This window comes from Lithobates pipiens, unplaced genomic scaffold (assembly GCF_037356315.1).
Source record: "Lithobates pipiens isolate NorthernLeopardFrog02 unplaced genomic scaffold, aLitPip1_a1.2 Scaffold_41, whole genome shotgun sequence".
NCBI classification, from domain to species: domain Eukaryota; kingdom Metazoa; phylum Chordata; class Amphibia; order Anura; family Ranidae; genus Lithobates; species Lithobates pipiens.
In genome coordinates, this window is record NW_027507861.1 from 8,073,117 (window position 1) to 8,086,701 (window position 13,585).

At 45.1% G+C, this 13,585-nt stretch overlaps 1 protein-coding gene across 2 annotated transcripts; it reads right to left on the bottom strand.

The window, feature by feature from the left end:
- Positions 1–647: 647 nt before the first annotated feature.
- On the bottom strand, positions 648–13,320 carry LOC143956741 (olfactory receptor 52K1-like). Of its 2 annotated transcripts, XM_077466930.1 has the most exons (3): positions 13,195–13,320; positions 6,012–6,090; positions 648–2,319 (listed from the first exon to the last, which is right to left on the bottom strand). In XM_077466930.1, the coding sequence occupies exon 3, from the start codon at positions 2,288–2,290 to the stop codon at positions 1,328–1,330; it is 963 nt and encodes a 320-aa protein (XP_077323056.1). In that variant the 5' UTR covers positions 2,291–2,319; positions 6,012–6,090; positions 13,195–13,320; the 3' UTR covers positions 648–1,327. The 2 variants fall into 2 exon arrangements, with proteins under 2 accessions (XP_077323056.1, XP_077323057.1); XM_077466931.1 differs by lacking the exon at positions 6,012–6,090.
- Positions 13,321–13,585: the final 265 nt, after the last annotated feature.

Sequence of the window (13,585 nt, forward strand, 5' to 3'; positions counted from 1 at the left end):
AAAATTTTATAACAAACTTTTAAACATGATTTTTTTTTTTGCATCTTTTTTTGTTTGTTTAGCAAAAAATAAAACTCCGAGCTGTAACTAAATACCACCAAAAGAAAGCTCTATTTGTGGGAAAAAAATGATAAAAATGTCATTTGGGTACAGTGTTGTATGACCGCGCAATTGTCATTCAAAGTGCATCAGCACTGAAAGCTGAAAATTGCTCTGGGACTGAGGGGGGTTTAAGTGCCCAGTAAGCAAGTGGTTAAAGGAGTTGTAAACTCTTGTGGTTCTTCACCTTAATGCATTCTATGCATTAAGGTGAAAAATCTCCTGCACTGCTTTTAATCAAATCCAGTGACACGGGAGCCGGAGCCGACTTCTACTGTCTGTGTCAATTGACGCAGCAGCAAGACTCAGGAGCGCGCTCACACGAGTGGCCCCATGGAAAGCGCTTCTCTGTGGGGGCATTCCAGAAAAGGGGGAGGGGCCAGGAGCACCTCCGGGGGACCCCAGAAAAGGTGGATCGAGGTGCAAAACCCTTGCACAGAGCAGGTAAGTATGACATGTTTGTTATTTAAAAAAAAAAAAAAAAAAAACCTTTACAGTCACTTTAATCTCACCTCTGATTGTGTGTTCTGTACCAAACATCCAAGGTCCAGTTCATGGGTCATTTTTGGTCTTCCTCTGGTGTGCCTGCACTGCTACTGACTACAGCCCAGAGACTACCACTACCCACTACCTGATTACCGGCATCCATGCTTCTTTGTGCCCTGTGCATCTGTTTCCGCACTCAGTGGTACTCGGACCAGAGCTGCAAGAGGGAGCCCCCTTTTTGCTTTGGCCTCCAATCAAGGTATGTTACAGTTGATGACAGATGTGCCCTCTGCCCCAGTTCCCACACTCAGGAGTACTCAGACCAGGGCTGGAAGTGGAAGCCCCCTTGTTGCTTTGGCCTCCAATCAAGGTATGTTACAGTTGATGACAGATGTGCCCTCTGCCCCAGTTCCCACACTCAGGAGTACTCAGACCAGGGCTGGAAGTGGAAGCCCTCTCGTTGCTTTGGCCTCCAACCAAGGTATATAACAGATAATGACACAGTATATATCAAATTGAACATATTTAGTAAATCTTAATTAGTATGGAATTGTTCATCGTAATTTTCTCTGGTCTATATATTCATCTTAAATAAAAAAAAATAATGATTTGGCCAAACAGATCCAAGTGCTTTCTTCTCTCCCTAACATCTGGGAGCCACTCTGACAATTTCCTCACCTTTTCTTTATCTAACATTTGAGGCCTCTTGTCCACACTAGAGAATGTAGACCCGAATAAGCATTTATGAAAAGTGATTTGTATTCTTGGTCTTCCATGTTTTGAGGAGGCATTGTCTGATCTCTTTCACCCCTACACCATAGATAAAGGGATTGGCAAAGGCTGGCAACATGAGATAGATGGCATTGAAGAGGTTCTTGACATCGTAGGAAATGTGTGAACGCATTCTGTACACGATGGATGTTATAAGTGAACAGAGGTAGATAAGCATGGCCACAGCCAGGTGGGTGACGCAGGTGTGTAAGGCCTTGTGACGAGATTTCCCAACAATTATCTTCATGGTCCTGTACAAAATATAAGAATAGGACACCAAAAGGAGACCAAAATTAATTAGTGTACCAATGATCTTCGTCATGAGTCCCACCACATGAAGTTTGGAGATGTCATCACAGCCAAGACTCAGAAGCCCCATGTTCTCACAAACAAAATTCAGAATGATTCTGGATCTACAGAAGCGGACTCTGGAAGTCAGTACGACTACTGGAATAACAAGGAACAAGCCCTGTGCTATCCCAAGGAGAACCAACTGGATGAGGAAATGTTTGGTCATGATGTTGTTGTATCTCAGAGGCTTGCAGATCGCTACAAACCTGTCCAGGGCCATCATCAGGATGACACCTGACTCAAAAGCGCCAAAGAAGTAAATGAAAAACATCTGAATTAGGCAACCAACCAGAAGGATCTGGTTCATATCGAATGATAAACCGAGAAGAAACTTCGGCAGGACGGATGTTGTGCAGCAAATATTAGCAGCGAAGAGGAGGGACATGAGGAAATACATGGGTGAGTGGAGCTTCGGCTCAATGAAAATCTGATGAATGATGAGAATGTTTCCAGACAGGATTGTTATATAAATACAAAGAAATGGAATTAACAAAAATTGTCTGTTTCTTATTATTCCGGGAAAGCCGAAGAGAACAAATTCTGTATAATAAACTCTGGTCTGGTTGTTTCTTAAACCCTCCATCTTGGAAAAAATGTATGGAAGACTAAATTCTGAGGGAAAGAAAACATACAGTTCAAAGATGTACATCAAACCTAATATATAATTGTATTCTGTAGAAGATATCGATAAACATCTTCAACCAAAGGATCAACTATTGACCAAACCAGCTAAAAAAAATGGAGTGCTAAGAAATTGTAACAAGAGAAAAGGATGTGCTCCCGTTTTCATTCAATTTCCATATGTTGTAAAACATTTATGAATGGAGTATCCATTTTGATCCAAATTGGTGTCCTCCAATACATGGTCATTGGTTTGCTCTCCTCCCAGTGGAGGGGTTTGATCAATTGGTGTCCTCCAATACTTGGTCATTGGTTTGCTCTCCTCCCAGTGGAGGGGTTTGATCAATTGGTGGCCACCAAAACTTGGTCAATAATTTGCTCTTCACCCAGCGAGGTTTGGTCAATTAATGGTCCAAAATACTCGACCAATAGTTTTCTCTCCTCCCAGTTGAGAGGTTTGGTCAATTAATGGCCTCCAATACTCAGTCAATGGTTTGCTCTAGTCCTAGTTGGGAAGTTTGGTGATTTGGTGGCCTCCAATACTTGGTCGATGGTTTGATTTCATCCAAGTTGGGAGGTTTGCTGAATTGGTGGCCTCCAATATTCCATTGATCATGGAAGGCCACACTAATTCCTTATGATATAACTATATATAATCAGTAGTCATCCTTAATAAATATACAACCTAATTATCAGCAAACAGGAGAAAATAGGAAGCGAGCACCTAAAGACGCTCAAGTTCAAATGTGACAGAAATGCTTCAGCTCCATCTTCTCTTGAACCACACCATTCTAACCTGTTTCACCTATCATGGGCTTTACAAATCAGCCCATGAAGGGTGAAATGCGTTAGAGAGGCATGGCTTGGCAGGGGATAGAGCTGAAGCCTTCCTGTCACATTTGAAACAGAATAGGTGTGTACCATCTTCTCCTGTTTGCTGATAATTGGGCAAGAGCTGCACCTGACAGAGATTGAATCACCACAACATTTGGTCAGTGGAGCCTGGAGCAGCACTTCATGTTTGTTTGGGTCCCATTCACCTAATTATATCACAGTTGAAATGTGTTGAGGTATGGCAGATCCAGAAATGTTTGGTGTGGTATATCAAGAACTGTTATATAGTCAGGTGTACCTCAATCAGTCACCCACCATAGCATTATGACGACCCATATATTATTGAGTAGGCCCCCCTTTTGCCGCCAAAACAGCCCTGACCCCTCAAGACATGGCCTTCACGAGACAAAACATTGCAACTGCCTCCGCCGGCTTTCCTTCTTCCCACACTGCATTCTGGTGCCATCTCTTTCCCAGGTAAGGGACGCACACACACCCAGCCATCTCCATGATGCAAAAGAAAGCGTGATTCATCAGACCATGCCACCTTTTTCCATTAGTCTGTAGTCCAGTTCTGATGCCTATGTACCCACTGTAGGCACTTTTGGCTGTGGAAACAAGTCAGCATGGGCACTCTGACTGGTCTGCGACTATACAGCCCCATATACAACAAACTGCGGTCTCTGTGTTCTGACACCTTTCTATCAGAACCAGCATTCACCTTTTCAGCAATTTGAGATCCAGTAGCTATTCTATTGGATAAGACTACACAGGCCAGCCTTCCCTCCCCTCCCCACCTCCATCGATCAGCCTTTCCTCCCCACCTCCATCGATCAGCCTTCCCTCCCTACTTCCATTGATGAGCCCTACCTGCCCACCTCCATCAATGAGCCTTCCCTTCCACCTCCATAAATGAGCCCTACCTCCCTACTTCTAACAATGAGCCTCCCCTCCCCACCTCCATCAATGAGCCTTCCCTTCCTCCCCGCCTCCATCAATGAGCCTTCCCTTCCACCTCCATCGACGAGCATTCCCTCCCCATCTCCTTCAATGAGCCTTCAATGAGCCTTCCCTCCCCATTTCCATCAATGTGTTAGGACCTGGGCTTGAACCTGGGACCTCTGGTGTGTCTGGCAGTGACTCTGCTTGCTGAGCCACCTGGAATGCTGGACAGCTCCTTGGACAATTCCTTGAATGACTTTGCCTTGAACCTTGAACCCTTTGCTCCTCCCACAAACTTCCTGATTTAAGCCATGTCTCTGCACTTCCTGGTTGCCAGAATATTGTGCCTTCATCAGCCAATATCTTGCTCCTGTCTTTCCTGCTGCTGACCGTATCCTCACTACCATTCGTTACCGACATTTGGCTTGTTCCTGGACTACGCTTCTGCTGAATCCCAACCTGCAACTATTTGTTACCGACTTTTGGCTTGTTTCTCAACTACGCTTCTGCTTGATCCCTACCTGCTATATCTGCTACCAGACCCCAGCTTGCTCACATCCTGGTGGGGCTATCCTGAGGACCGCGACCTGGCACTAACGCACAGCAAAGCCCATCTCCACCTTCAGGAGTTCTGGTGAATACCGGTTAGTGCTTAGACCCCGCACCTCAGGTGAACCCGTGTCATCAGCCAGGGTGACCTGTGCGAATACCTGCTCTGCTGCTATAGCTACTGGCCTCTGAGCCTGACTCCAAACCATAACACAATGAGCCTTCCCTCCCACCTCTATCAATGGGCCTTCCCTCCCCATCTCCTTTAATGGTCCTTCCCTCCCAACCTCCATCAATGAGCCTTCCCTCCCACCTCTGTCAATGATCCTTCCCTCCCAACCTCCATCAATAAGCCCTACCTCCCCACTTCTATCAATTATCCTCCCCTCCCCACCTCCATCAATGAGCCTTCCCTCCCCACCTTCATCAATGAGCCTTCCATGCCCACCTCCATCAATGAGCCCTACCTCCCCACTTCCATCAATGAGCCCTACCTCCCCACTTCCATCAATGAGCCCTACCTCCCCACTTCTATCAATTAGCCTTCCCTCCCCACCTTCATCAATGAGCCTTCCATCCCCACCTCCATCAATGAGCCCTACCTCCCCACTTCCATCAATGAGCCTTCCCTCCCCACCTCCATCAATGAGCCTTCCCTCCCCACCTCCATCAATGAGCCCTACCTCCCCACTTCCATAAATGAGCCTTCCCTCCCATCTCTATCAATGGGCCTCCCCCCTCATCTCCTTCAATGAGCCTTCCCTACCCATCCCAATCACTGAGCCTTCCCTCCACACCTCCATCAATGAGCCTCCCCCACCTCCATCACTGAGCCTCCCCCACCTCCATCAAGGAACCTCCCTCCCCACTTCCACCAATGAGCCCCCACCCCACTTCCACCAATGAGCCCCCTCCCCACTTCCATCAATGAGCCTTCCCTCCCCACCTCCATCAATGAGCCTCCCCCCTCACTTCCATCAATGAGCTCCCTCCCAACCCCCATCAATGGGCCTTCCCCCACCTCCATCAATGAGCTTCCCCATCTAACCTCTATTAATGAGCCTTGGTTGACCATGACCCTGTTTCTGGTTATCTGGTTTCCCTTCCTTAGACCGCTTTTGGTCAGTGATGACCTTTGCAGACCGGGATCATCCCACAAGAGCTGCAGTTTTGGAGTCGCTCTAACCCGTCTAGACATTACAATTTGGTCCTTCTCAAAGTCTCTCAAATCTTTACACTTGCCCAATATTTTCAGCTTTCAAAACATCAACTTTAGGCGCAACACGGTGAGTTGCTGCCTAATATATCCCACCCACTAGGTGCCATTGTAACCGGATTATCAATGTTATTCTCTTTACCTGTCAGTGGTCAGAACGTTATGACTGGTCGGTGTAAATTTACTCAGCACGTTGCTTCTGCCTGGAACCCATTATTTACCTTCAATGAAAAAAGAAGAAGAAGAAGAAGAGTTACTATAGAGAAAGAGCCACTACAGAGGAAGAGTTACTATAGAGCAGGCATCTGCAATTAGCGGACCTGCAGCTGTTGCAGAACTACAAGTCCCATGAGGCATAGCAAGACTCTGACAGCCATAAGCATGACACCCAGAGGCAGAGGCATGATGGGAAAAGTTACTATAGAGGAAAAGTTACTATAGAGGAAAAGTTACTACAGAGGAAAAGTTACTATAGAGGAAATGTTTTTCAATCATCATGTGAAATTTGAACATCCTATGTAAGTTAATAAAAAGTTATGCCCGCTTTCGCATTACTTTTCGTGGTGGTGGGAAGGAGGGGAGGGGGCAGATGCCATTTTCTCCTGGCTGTGTTGTACCTTCTGAGGGGATCTGATATCTGATTAGGTCCACAGTGACGGAGCAATAAAAAGAAAGGGTTTTAAGGTCCCCATCCTTGCATTGACTTTATATTTTTAGCCTATAATACAGACTGCTAAGCTTTGGCCATTTGGTTCCCTGCACCACTCTGAACTTACTGACACCGAGATCCCATCACTGGTTTGCTCTCCATCCAGTGGGAAGGTCTCCAATACTTGGTAGATGGTTTGCTCTCCTCCCTTTGGGGAGGTTTGGTGAATTGGTGGCCTCCAATACTTGATAGATGGTTTGCTCTCCTCCCATTGAGGAGGTTTGGTGAACTGGTGGCTTCCAATACTTGTTAGATGGTTTGCTCTCCCCCCACTGAGGAGCTTTGCTGAATTGGTGACCTCCAATACTTGGTAGATGGTTTTCTCTCCTCCCTTTGAGGAGCATTGATAAATTGGTGACCTCCAATACTTGATAGATGGTTTGCTCTCCTCCCATTGAGGAGGTTTGGTAAATTGGTTGCCTCCAATACTTGGTAGATGGTTGCTCTTCTCCCATTGTGGTTTGGTAGTTTGGTGGCCTCTAATACTTGATAGATGGTTTGCTCTCCTCCCATTGAGGAGGTTTGGTGAACTGGTGGCCTCCAATACTTGTTAGATGGTTTGCTCTCCCCCCACTGAGGAGCTTTGTTGAATTGGTGGCCTCCAATACTTGGTAGATGGTTTGCTCTCCCGCCATTGAGGAGCTTTGGTGAATTGGTGGCCTCCAATACTTGGTAGATGGTTTTCTCTCCTCCCTTTGAGGAGCTTTGCTGAATTGGTGACCTCCAATACTTGGTAGATGGTTTTCTCTCCTCCCTTTGAGGAGCATTGGTAAATTGGTGACCTCCAATACTTGATAGATGGTTTGCTCTCCTCCCATTGAGGAGGTTTGGTAAATTGGTGGCCTCCAATACTTGTTAGATGGTTTTCTCTCCCCCCACTGAGGAGCTTTGCTGAATTGGTGACCTCCAATACTTGGTAGATGGTTTTCTCTCCTCCCTTTGAGGAGCATTGGTAAATTGGTGACCTCCAATACTTGATAGATGGTTTGCTCTCCTCCCATTGAGGAGGTTTGGTAAATTGGTTGCCTCCAATACTTGGTAGATGGTTGCTCTTCTTCCATTGTGGTTTGGTACTTTGGTGGCCTCTAATACTTGGTAGATGGTTTGCTCTCCTCCCATTGAGGAGCTTTGGTGAATTGGTGGCCTCCAATACTTGATAGATGGTTTGCTCTCCTCCCATTGAGGAGGTTTGGTGAACTGGTGGCTTCCAATACTTGTTAGATGGTTTGCTCTCCCCCCACTGAGGAGCTTTGCTGAATTGGTGACCTCCAATACTTGGTAGATGGTTTTCTCTCCTCCCTTTGAGGAGCATTGATAAATTGGTGACCTCCAATACTTGATAGATGGTTTGCTCTCCTCCCATTGAGGAGGTTTGGTAAATTGGTTGCCTCCAATACTTGGTAGATGGTTGCTCTTCTCCCATTGTGGTTTGGTAGTTTGGTGGCCTCTAATACTTGATAGATGGTTTGCTCTCCTCCCATTGAGGAGGTTTGGTGAACTGGTGGCCTCCAATACTTGTTAGATGGTTTGCTCTCCCCCCACTGAGGAGCTTTGTTGAATTGGTGGCCTCCAATACTTGGTAGATGGTTTGCTCTCCCGCCATTGAGGAGCTTTGGTGAATTGGTGGCCTCCAATACTTGGTAGATGGTTTTCTCTCCTCCCTTTGAGGAGCTTTGCTGAATTGGTGACCTCCAATACTTGGTAGATGGTTTTCTCTCCTCCCTTTGAGGAGCATTGGTAAATTGGTGACCTCCAATACTTGATAGATGGTTTGCTCTCCTCCCATTGAGGAGGTTTGGTAAATTGGTGGCCTCCAATACTTGTTAGATGGTTTTCTCTCCCCCCACTGAGGAGCTTTGCTGAATTGGTGACCTCCAATACTTGGTAGATGGTTTTCTCTCCTCCCTTTGAGGAGCATTGGTAAATTGGTGACCTCCAATACTTGATAGATGGTTTGCTCTCCTCCCATTGAGGAGGTTTGGTAAATTGGTTGCCTCCAATACTTGGTAGATGGTTGCTCTTCTTCCATTGTGATTTGGTACTTTGGTGGCCTCTAATACTTGGTAGATGGTTTGCTCTCCTCCCATTGAGGAGCTTTGGTGAATTGGTGGCCTCCAATACTTGATAGATGGTTTGCTCTCCTCCCATTGAGGAGGTTTGGTGAACTGGTGGCCTCCAATACTTGTTAGATGGTTTGCTCTCCCCTCACTGAGGAGCTTTGGTGAATTGGTGGCCTCCAATACTTGGTAGATGGTTTTCTCTCCTCCCTTTGAGGAGCTTTGCTGAATTGGTGACCTCCAATACTTGGTAGATGGTTTTCTCTCCTCCCTTTGAGGAGCATTGGTAAATTGGTGACCTCCAATACTTGATAGATGGTTTGCTCTCCTCCCATTGAGGAGGTTTGGTAAATTGGTGGCCTCCAATACTTGGTAGATGGTTTTCTCTCCTCCCTTTGAGGAGCATTGGTAAATTGGTGACCTCCAATATTTGATAGATGGTTTGCTCTCCTCCCATTGAGGAGGTTTGGTAAATTGGTGGCCTCCAATACTTGGTAGATGGTTTGCTCTTCTCCCATTGTGGTTTGGTACTTTGGTGGCCTCTAATACTTGGTAGATGGTTTGCTCTCCTCCCATTGAGGGGCTTTGGTGAATTAGTGGCCTCCAATACTTGGTAGATGACATAGGGAAGATACGTATACAGAGAGATAGGCTTGCTGTGCACCCCAAATAATGTATAATGGGAAGGTTCCCCCAAAAGGGGTTTTTAAGCAGTGAAGTATGCAGATAACACAAAATTCAGAGAAAATGATGATAAAATTATTTAATTAATTCCATCGACAATTAACATGTAATAAAACATGAAAGTTAAAATATGAGCTTGGCACGAGGGTATTCCCATGAAATGCAAATATTAAAACATGAAGATACAAAGGTATTTATATATATATATATATATATATATATATATAATAGCATTTACATAGCAAATATGTCAATCGAGACAAAATTGACGCGTTTCGACACGATTCATTGTGGTCTTCTTCAGAGGATACATTTGCTGTAGGGAAAGCCATTGCATTAAGTATGTCAGGTGGAAAAAAGGCATAAATGATTACAAGAATGCAAAAGGTTGTCACATATACTTTTACCTATATATATATATACTGGAGGGATTTCCCAGCCAAAATTTCCCAGATCTATGACCACCAGATGACTCCGCACACCGACAAGTCAGGGGGCACCATGGGACAGAAACGAACCACACTCCATGCGGCTTGCAAGGAGTCACACACTAAGGCCCCCCAGGCCCACCACGCAGAGAGGGGCCAACACCTGCAGCAGAGTTCCAGAGCAGCAATACAAGCGGTGTATATAAAGCCAAATATACCGTATTTTTTGGCCAATAAGACGCACTTTTTTCTCCCAAAGATATGGGGAAAAATGTCTCTGCGTCTTATGGTGCGAATATACATCAAGCGCCGCCCCCCACTGCCGTCACCATGCTAGTATGGAAGAGAGGCAGGAGAATGGAGGAGAGACATTCCAGACCCCCACAGACCCTGACACCTGCGGACATAGAAGACAGGGCAGCCTGAGCGATGGCACGGGTCAGGCTGCAATAATGACAATAGTCAGGCTGCATTTATGGCGCAGGTCAAGCTGCATTTATGGCGCAGGTCAGGCTGCATTTCTTTGGCACAGGTCAGGCTGCATTTATGGCACAGGTCAGGCTGCATTTATGGCGCAGGTCAGGCTGCATTTCTGGCACAGGTCAGCTTGCATTTATGGTGCAGGTCAGGCTGCATTTCTTTGGCACAGGTCAGGCTGCATTTCTTTGGCGCAGGTCAGGCTGCATTTCTTTGGCACAGGTCAGGCTGCATTTCTTTGGCACAGGTCAGGCTGCATTTCTTTGGCGCAGGTCAGGCTGCATTTCTTTGGCACAGGTCAGGCTGCATTTCTTTGGCGCAGGTCAGGCTGCATTTCTTTGGCACAGGTCAGGCTGCATTTCTTTGGCGCAGGTCAGGCTGCATTTCTTTGGCGCAGGTCAGGCTGCATTTCTTTGGCACAGGTCAGGCTGCATTTCTTTGGCACAGGTCAGGCTGCATTTCTTTGGCGCAGGTCAGGCTGCATTTCTTTGGCACAGGTCAGGCTGCATTTCTTTGGCACAGGTCAGGCTGCATTTCTTTGGCACAGGTCAGGCGGCATTTCTTTGGCAATGGTAAATATTTTAGTACACCATTTGGTTCAGAATTTTTCTTGTTTTCCTCCTCTGAAACCTAGGTGCGTCTTATGGAGCGAAAAATACGGTACTTTATTATTATTGTTATTAAAGGTAATTAGGTATATTATTATTAATTAGTATTTGTATATTAATTCGATTTCTTTACGTAGCTTAGTCGGACGAATGTGCCAGAGAACAATTAATAACGTGAATGGATAAGTGGAATTTATAAGAAAGAAGAAGGTGAAGTGAGGAGAAAAATTTGAACTTTTTAATCATATTGTCCAAAGATGGGCTAAATGAGAAAGTGAATGGATAAAAGAAGGGAACAGCGCGACCCAAGTGGAGGACGACAGTGAAATAGAAATAAAAACAGGGAAATCCCTCCAATACATATACATAGGTATAAGTACAGTGCCTTGCGAAAGTATTCGGCCCCCTTGAACTTTTCAACCTTTTGCCACATTTCAGGCTTCAAACATAAAGATATAAAATGTTTATTTTTTGTGAAGAATCACCAACAAGTGGGACACAATTGTGAAGTGGAACGAAATCTATTGGATTTTTGAAACTTTTTTAGCTAATAAAAAAATGAAAAGTGGGGCGTGTAAAATGATTGGGCCCCCTTGCGTTAATACTTTGTAGAGCCGCCTTTTGCTGCGATTACAGCTGCAAGTCGCTTGGGGTGTCTCTATCAGTTTTGCACATCGAGAGACTGAAATTCTTGCCCATTCTTCCTTGCAAAACAGCTGGAGCTCAGTGAGGTTGGATGGAGAGCGTTTGTGAACAGCAGTTTTCAGCTCTTTCCACAGATTCTCGATTGGATTCAGGTCTGGACTTTGACTTGGCCATTCTAACACCTGGATACGTTTATTTGTGAACCATTCCTTTGTAGATTTTGCTGTATGTTTGGGATCATTGTCTTGTTGGAAGATAAATCTCCGTCCCAGTTTCAGGTCTTTTGCAGACTCCAACAGGTTTTCATCCAGAATGGTCCTGTATTTGGCTGCATCCATCTTCCCCTCAATTTTAACCATCTTCCCTGTCCCTGCTGAAGAAAAGCAGGCCCAAACCATGATGCTGCCACCACCATGTGTGACAGTGGGGATGGTGTGTTGAGGGTGATGAGCTGTGTTGCTTTTACGCCAAACATATCGTTTTGCATTGTGGGCAAAAAGTTGGATTTTGGTTTCATGTGACCAGAGCACCTTCTTCCACATGTTTGGTGTGTCTCCCAGGTGGCTTGTGGCAAACTTTAGACGAGACTTTTTATGGATATCTTTGAGAAATGGCTTTCTTCTTGCCACTCTTCCATAAAGGGCAGATTTGTGCAGTGTACGACTGATTGTTGTCCTATGGACAGACTCTCCCACCTCAGCTGCAGTTCTCTGCAGTTCATCCAGAGTGATCATGGGCCTCTTGGCTGCATCTCTGATCAGTCTTCTGCTTGTCTGAGCTGAAAGTTTAGAGGGACGGCCAGGTCTTGGTAGATTTGCAGTGGTCTGATACTCCTTCCATTTCAAAATGATCGCTTGCACAGTGCTCCTTGGGAAGTTTAAAGCTTGGGAAATCTTTTTGTATCCAAATCCGGCTTTAAACTTCTCCACAACAGTATTACGGACCTGCCTGGTGTGTTCCTTGGTCTTCATGATGCTCTCTGTGCTTTCAACAGAACCCTGAGACTATCACAGAGCAGGTGCATTTATACAGAGACTTGATTACACACAGGTGGATTCTATTTATCACCATCAGTCATTTAGGACAACATTGGATCATTCAGAGATCCTCGCTGAACTTCTGGAGGGAGTTTGCTGCACTGAAAGTAAAGGGGCCGAATAATTTTGCACGCACCACTTTTCAGTTCTTTATTTGCTAAAAAAATTTAAAATATCCAATAGATTTTGTTCCACTTCACAATTGTGTCCCACTTGTTGGTGATTCTTCACAAAAAATAAAAATTTTATATCTTTATGTTTGAAGCCTGAAATGTGGCAAAAGGTTGAAAAGTTCAAGGGGGGTGAATACTTTCGCAAGGCACTGTATATGTATGGCCCAGACCCCATCATGTGACCAAAAGTCTTGATTAAAAAAGAGATATTTATGATACGCTGAAGGGAGGCCAGGACACCATGGGGAGGATTGTACTATATACTGTACTGTACCGGTATATGTAAAGAGTAAACCTTGTGCTGTGGTAGCCTTACAAGTCCTTCTAAACTAAGAAATCACCTGATTTTTTCATTCAATACATTTTTATTACATCAATAAATAAACGCAAACATTTTTAAATTTTTTTTTTTAAATGCTAGAACAAGGTGTATGTTAGATTTATCACCTGTAGAGTCCCAATACTAGAAAGCAATGCACAGAGACCATTGTTGGTGGTGAGCCGTACCTTATCAGCTTGTAGTCTTTATTCTTTAGGAAGGGTTCTGATCTCCTATCGGGGTCGGCGTTGGACGGTGGTAATTGGAGAAGTCAGGGGGTTGCAGGACCTACCAGTCTCTGGCACGGCCCTCAGCCGGATAAATCCTCAGTATGGGGATCTCAGTGAATTTATTGAACTCTCGGAGTCCTGATGGACTTCCACTAATTGCAGAGGTCCCAGTACACGCAGTCCATGATGACCAACATTTCCCTTTGTACACAACTCACTCTCATCGTCATACAAACATTCACTACAGTCAACAAAAAAAGAACTCCAGCCAAAATGTATATAGTGTAATTTTTATTTTTATAGTTTAGTCCGGGCAGAATGGGGAAGGGTCAGACATTTTGTTGGATGT